Source organism: Wyeomyia smithii, chromosome 3 (assembly GCF_029784165.1).
Source record: "Wyeomyia smithii strain HCP4-BCI-WySm-NY-G18 chromosome 3, ASM2978416v1, whole genome shotgun sequence".
NCBI lineage: Eukaryota > Metazoa > Arthropoda > Insecta > Diptera > Culicidae > Wyeomyia > Wyeomyia smithii.
The window spans coordinates 85,195,881-85,203,375 of NC_073696.1; the positions used below are offsets into that span (position 1 = coordinate 85,195,881).

The following is a 7,495-nucleotide window of genomic DNA, read 5'->3' on the forward strand; positions in this document are numbered from 1 at the left end:
GGGGGTCTCATCACTGGGAAATGCAATATCCTCTTCCGGGATGGTCAGTGGTTGATACGAGAGCACGGCAAGCTGCTCAATTTTCCTAGGTTCACAAGGTCCAATGGCTCTTACGCGAAGCCAGTAGTCATCTGTAAGAATGGGAAGCGTTATTTGCATAATGAGATAATCGTTTTAGTGAATTTTCGTATTTGCCAAGTCAACAGAGCCGCCGCTCGGCAGCTGCTTCTCGGTAGTGGGAAGGATAATAGTTTACGTTCATCATGGTGGTCAACGGGGGAGACAATTGTGTATTTGACTGACTCGAAGCGATCCCAGTGATTCGACCATAATGATTGGGACGTTTGTAACGTAAATTGTCACTCAAATTAACTACAATCTATTAAATTGTATAACGGGATATTAATTACCGTTTCGGCAATGATTGAAGCTCATTCCAGCATATAAAGTTTAGTATATGATGATTTTTATAACCTATACATTCGTCTTTAAATATTTAATTGGTTTTAGTTGATCGAATAACCACATTATTCCCATTCATGAGCTTGCTTTGGTAGCTAAGAAAAACACCTTAAAAATTTCATGACACCACGAATAACATACAATAAGTATGTTAAACCAAACAATTCCTGTTTTTTCTTCATCAAACAAATGAGTAACCTAAAGTAACCTTAAATTCGTATCTTGGTAAAACTTTCACTAGAAATACAATAGAGTGACGAATGACTTGAAGTTAAATCACTATAATTGAATAAACAAATAAATAAATATAAATACAAATAGTATCCCGTGTCTTGAAAATCGATACTAGTGCTAGCAAGAAACTCTTGAAGGTTGGTATAAGACATGCTGTAGTTGATTGCTCGGAGATTACGTGCTCCCGGCGCTTCCTAATCAACCGAATTCCCAATTCAAGCCTAAAGTCACGGCAGACTATACTGCTTTATCGATCGCTTGATTCGGTATCGACACCCATAATTATTAGTCCTGTACTATCTTAGAACAGTTACGTTTACAGAAGCATGCGCTTTCAGCTAGATTGTTGATCAACCAATCTTGATAGCACAGAATACACTGGTTAGTGATTCAAACGAATTAATTATGTATCAGCTCATCAGATAGCATTTTGCTCGTGACTATCTTTCCGGACTTTGGCAGGGAAAACGCCACACCGAAATGCCTGTATGTTTCAACGGCGCGTCGATCCGGTAAACGAAGGCGAAGGCCAAACCGATTTTCTGTTCTATCGTTTTTCTTTGGACAGCTTGCCTCAACCAAGCTGGGCAGCAAATTGAGGCCCGTATAATCTTTATCTATGTAAACTGTCCTGTAGCTGTAGATGCATACATCGTTCGGCCTAGATTTTCGGTTTTTCGTCAAGTTTGCGGTTTGACATTTTTGGACGATCGCTTTTGCACTACCTACACCGTGAGGCGGAGGATGTGCTGGAAGAGTGTTTTTGAAAGCTCTGAAGTGCTTGCTTTGGGCTTTTGTCGGTTGTGTGTGCAGAAAGAATTGATAATAACAACAGCAATGGCAGTGGCCGGTAATAGAGCTAAAAATTCGCCGTATGCCTGACATATTCTACGAGAATGGTTCCGTTGTCGTATAGAATCATCACCTCGGCTAGGGGGTTCCTTATGTCAAAAGCTGCTACTACGAAGCAGTTTGTTATTTTAACACGGTTTGAAACGATTGTAAGAGCTGCCAAGATAAGACATACCTTATTTCTGCTCGAATACTTTCTCATTCTAATGGCAGTTCAGATATATACATAAAAGGATTTATGTCGGTTCGGGAGATAAGAAGCACCGTTACTAAAAATAAATTTTCCTTCGGCCGAACGAAACGAGTTTTACGACCGTTTCGTCTTTTTTCCATATCAAGTACATGCACAACGTACAAAAGGGATTCCGTGTCTACTCAGTAAGAAAATTCAGACAGACCGACACTTCCTATCTAGATAGTGTTGATTAAAGGGTGTGCATTGTAATTGAAATTTGAAACTAGGTGATAGAACGCTTACTGCGCCGTCCAGCTTTCTGCTGACGACAATGATTTTATACTGGCACTTCTTTCAGGCTGCCGGAGTGCTGCGAATGGATCTCAAAAGCCATTTGCGGACGGTATATCGTGTGACTGTGATAAGCAACAGTACTAGAACTGATTGTAATCTGCAATATGAGAGCGCGCTGTCTGCTTTTAATCTTCTCGTCGTTTAGGCGTTGGAGCGGTTCGGTCGCTTTCTCTGCATCGGAAGACGAGAGATTAAATGATAACGCACACTTTTCTGATAATTACTAAATGAGCTTGAAGCTGACTGGAACGACGCAGATAAATGCGTCGCGTCATGCTATCAGAGGTAAGTACATGTTTCGCATTGTGAGTGATGCTCATGGTACCCACTACGGCCCTCGTATTTGCTGGAACTTGATTTTGGGTGCAAAACACACGGTAGAACAATTATAATTACAACAAAATTGGTATTCAAGATACGTTCGCATTTTTGACGTAAGACTGCAGTTAGTAAAAATTATTTTTTGTGCCTTAAGATTTATAATAAATATAGTTTTATCTCCTCCAACATTTCCATTTCACAAGATTAAAATTCCATCAACTGTTGCTCAGAGGACTACTAAAACGTTTCAAAGTTCATTAGTGCTTTGACTTTTAAAATCTTAAAATTTGCTCAAGATTAGAAGTGGAAAATTTATCTAGATGCAAATACGAAAAAAATGCGGTGAGAATAAATATAAACTTGTTCCGAATTGTTCAGAACGCTTGTCTGGAGTTTAAGAATCAATTCTAAAAATCATGATAAAAATAGCACTTTTATATCAGTTTGATACTTCGAGTTAAGCTATGAAACAAGAATTCATTCAAATGGCGTTCAATTTTGTGTTTTATTTCCAGTTGGTTTGCAGTGGGTTGAAGATACAAAATTATTATTGTGCAGACGGAATAGTCAAAAAAAAAAAAAACAAAAAACTAATCAAATTCTGTAAAAAATCTGGAAAATAACAGAAATAATGACTAAACAAATTATCCATTGCTTAATAAATAACTTACCAGTTCTTTGGTCAGCATGCACAACAAAGTCATATCGCTCCCCGGAGGTCGAGATAAGCGTGTTGACGGTGACGTTCTGCAGATGGTAGGAATCGCTAGCGATTATCTCAAGAGTGTGGTTCGATAGCTGCAGCTCAAGCGGGCACACGTGGCTAGCTGCATTGATGAAACGAAAACGATAGCGGCCTCCCTTGCGAACCCGAAACACCTCCTGGGGAACACTTGTTCGGGTGCCATTGGCCGAGGTGAACGTGCCCCTGCCGTTAATTAAAATATTAACCGGTAAGATTCCGCCGCCTGATGGCAGACCCGGCATAAACATTTCCCCATCTTCGTGCATCCAATCAGACACCACCATCGTATGTTCTGGTAGATCGAAATCATACAGTGCCGCATTTGGGTCATTGGTTTCCGGTTCCCGTATTATCATTGCACCGTAGTGACCGTTTACTTTGTGATGTCCACTGTGCGAATGGTAGAACTGCGTCCCCGGCTGGGTAGCCCAGAATGCATACCGGAAGGTGCTCATAAAATCGATAGGACACTGGGTAATGAATGGCACACCGTCCATGTAGGGCGTATCCCGTTGGTGCAGTCCGTGCCAATGCATCGCTGAAGCAGTGCCGCCCATTGCATTGGTCATGTCAATCACAATCAGATCATCTTTGCACACCTGGAGGGCCGGACCTGGGATCTGCCGGTTTATTGCCATCACGCCGCGCTCTATACCGTCCGCCGTCAGGCAGGCGTGGTGATAGCAATCAGCTCGATTTTCTTTCGAGCACTTTTTGCAGGCCCTGTTGAATAGTAGAAGTGATTCAGAAGTGCCGTTGTTTTATGATGAATCGTGATCGATTGCTCTTATAAGTGGATTTAGTCATAAATTAGAAATAAATTCCATTGAACTATTCATGTAGCAAACGTAGATAACAGTACGAAGTAGTGGATTAAATGTTGCACAAGGCGGTTTTAACTAGACTTGATGGTACTTTAGATTAATATAGTTTTATATTCTGACACCTCTTGAAAGTTCACAAGCCTTGTTGCATGTATAATTCCAGTTGCAAAACTACTTTGGAACTTTGAGGTGATCAGCACCGTATATTGTTTGTATTGTAAATAAGATTATCCCGAGAAACATTTTCATACTGAATGAGAACGTTATTAGCTAACAGTCATTCCCATTCATCTATAAGCTGTTAAGCCGTTTATAATGTTTGTAAGCACTGTTCTTATTTTAAATTTGCGCGCGAAAAAAGTTAACTGATTTTAACAGTTCAAGAATAATCGTTCGTTCGACTCATGTCTCTTCTATAGCTTGTTTAATTACCAAGTGCACACTCGTTGTTCAGTTATTTTTCTTAGGGTTTATTTGACTGCAATAAAGTATTTAAAAGTCTGCATATGATTACAATTTCTTGTAAGCTGCTTTTTATGAATGAAAGGTTTGAGTATACTTTTTGACTTAGTTAAGATTCACTAAATCCAAAAACCTTAGTCAAGTTTCAAGGTTCGAGATATTGCAAAATACTTTGTTTCACAAAAAATAATACAAAAAACTTCAAAAACTAAAGAAAATATCAAAAACATTTTTTAGTCAGTAGAAACTATAGTTTTATTGACTTATGACTTAGTCTAGTGTGAAAATTACTCAAATTTAGGATATTGTTCATCCCGAAGTTTTTAAAATTTGAATATGTTTTTATTATGTTGAAAGAATTCTGTAAAATTTTGAAAGCAGCAACAATTTAAATGTCGACTCATAACTAATACTGGCTGAACAAACACATTTTTTTTTGTATTAAGACACACGTCGTTTCCAGAGATACAATGCGAGTAATATGATGTTCTGGTAAAACATTCGTGTCCAAAATATTAGTTTTAATTGTTTTGATTTTCTTTTGCTCACACAAATGTTGTTAATGAAATCGATGTCATGTACGCAATATTTATGATTACTACATCATCGTAAATTTCTATATAATAGAGCATATAAATCACCTAAAAAAACTACACACGTCCGAATAAACTTACGGTCCCATTGCGTGATAATGCTCCAGAGTCCACTTGAAATAACAAACGCGGGGCTTAGTGTTGTCACATTTCCTTAAACAAAGTTCGCCAGGGAACGCGTCCAGATCAACTGGCGTCGATTGGTTCCGAAACAACTGTTGAAATCGGCTCAAGCCGGTAGGATTACCATGAACTGTTTGTGTCAGGGCAATCACTAGAATCGACACTACTGTCAATCGCGGACACCAAACTAGACAAGGCATGTTTATATTTTTAAAACTATGATCACGGGCGGTTACAACCACGCGACGGAACGAGATGATACAGTTGCACCTGAAGGCCCGGTTGTACTGAGTTCGGTCCGCTTATACTGTTTCTATTATATATGATGAGAACCTAGGCTTAAGTGTAAAATCGGTAGTTCACAGTGAATCAAGTAATCTTCTTCGTAACAATTCAGCGAAATGAACGGCATACGACTCTCCCATGAGAGTGGAAGGATTACCCGGATTAAACCATTATAGTTATAGGAATGCAACAGATTCAGATAGTAGATAAAGTGGACCGGAACAGGTGTACTCACGGGGCAAGTGGATCATTCGGAGTTTTAAAACTGATAACTACTTCAAGAGAATAGAACCGATCTTAAGTTAACATTTATTATAATTCTGTTCTTACGTTGTGGGGAACTGGATCATCTCCTCAATTCTATGGTGTACATGTATGTAATTTGATGTTTAGCACACTAAAAACAGCAACCATTACTAGGTAAGAGTTTGCGCAATAAATAACACGTTAGATACCCAGCAGACAGGCAGACAGGCAAATAAACCCATTCCAAGAAGGAAAGCCTTTCTAGGTATAATAGATAAATGGTTGTACTCAGAGAGAGGTTTGTTTGATTATCAGATGATGTGGGAAGAGCGGTCTGAATGCGTGTTGTTCAGTTGTGCACTGGCGTCGAACACGTGTTTCCATGAATGGGAAGATTTCCAGTTGACGATAAGACGTTTGAACGGACGGCTTGTTTTTGTAGGTTTATCCTTCTAAGTTAATTGATGTTGGTTTCCAAGTCGGAAGAATCTTTTAATAAACATTGCTTTCGTGCTGATGACGACACACGCGCAGAGATACGAAATTAATTTACTTTGCAACAGCTTGATATTTGGTCCAAAAGCTATACCAGTTTTTATATATAATTCGTTGCGTTTCTGAGAGAAACGTGATTTTTAAGCTTAAAAGCTAGTTATTTTTTCTGCGAGGATGTCGATGATATTATACGAATCAACTAAACCTTTTTGGTTTAAATTTTTTCTCTTTGTTTTGGAAAATTTTAACTTTTCCGGTTCTTATTTCCTAATGATCAAACAAACCTTTTTTTTCATGAAAAAACATAAAATAGTGAGCCTTGTCACCGTCAGAAGCAAGAGAAGACGATTATCCCAGTTAAAAGTGGTTCTATCGTGATCATTTATAAGCCTGGTGGCAAGTTTTCGAGCTGAACGTTGCCTTTTTCGCCACTCTCCCTCACTACTTTAACGACTTGTGGTATTCTTCAAGATCATAAACAAAACGCAACTGAAGGACAACCATGCATGCGTATGTGTGCATCAGGGCTCTACACTGAAAAAAATCACACGCGCACACCAAATGCCTTTTACACATGAATACTAACAAACCTACCGAATCATTTTAACAGGTCAACCCATATCGATTTTTAATGGAATCCACAGTATTTTGACATTTGACGAGTGTAAAAAGATTGGTTTTGGTATGCAAGACATGGCAAACGGAAGTGTGAGACACTTGCTTTTGTGCTGTGAAGTGAAACGCAAGTGTATTCCGCTTAGATATGAAATGTTTCATCTATTAGCACAGAAGTAAGTGGAATCCACTTGGCAGTAACGTGTCGATTTTTTATAGTACATTTTCGAAACAAAATAATGAAACTGATATGTCATTTCGATTCGAACAGTTTCATTCTCACTTGATTCCTTTCGGCTACTGTCAATGAATCACTTCTTTCTCTCTTTTCCTTTTTCTTCTTTCGGATCATTTCAAATGAAACTAATGACTATTTCAATCGACGGAGAGAGTGACGGAGAGAGAGACTCTTTCCTTTCCTTCAGCGTCTCAATTGAAATTAGCACCGCATTGCGTCGTTTGATGGTAGTTTTCTAATACCGCAAGCCATAGTTAGAACGGTATGGCATTTCCTCCTTCTTTCCTATATCTATGCGTGAAGTACTGTATGGAAGCCTTCTGTCTCCGTCAGCGCTCATTGTCATTTTCAATTGAGAATCGTCATGTGAGAGTGATGGTGATAATCTCCGCTTTCAATTGAAAAGCGTTTGTATCAATTTCAAGCCCTTCAGTTGTCAGAATCACAGCAAGAGCTTTCGACTGGGTGTCA

General features: G+C 38.9%; 1 protein-coding gene across 1 annotated transcript; it reads right to left on the reverse strand.

The window, feature by feature from the left end:
- Window positions 1-6: 6 nt before the first annotated feature.
- LOC129732340 (uncharacterized) lies at window positions 7-5,442 on the reverse strand (the record flags this gene model as incomplete). Its single annotated transcript, XM_055693151.1, has 3 exons — window positions 5,104-5,442; window positions 3,070-3,866; window positions 7-131 (listed from the first exon to the last, which is right to left on the reverse strand). Coding segments are annotated over exons 1-3 (1,164 nt in total), but the record flags the coding sequence as incomplete, so codon positions are not given.
- Window positions 5,443-7,495: the final 2,053 nt, after the last annotated feature.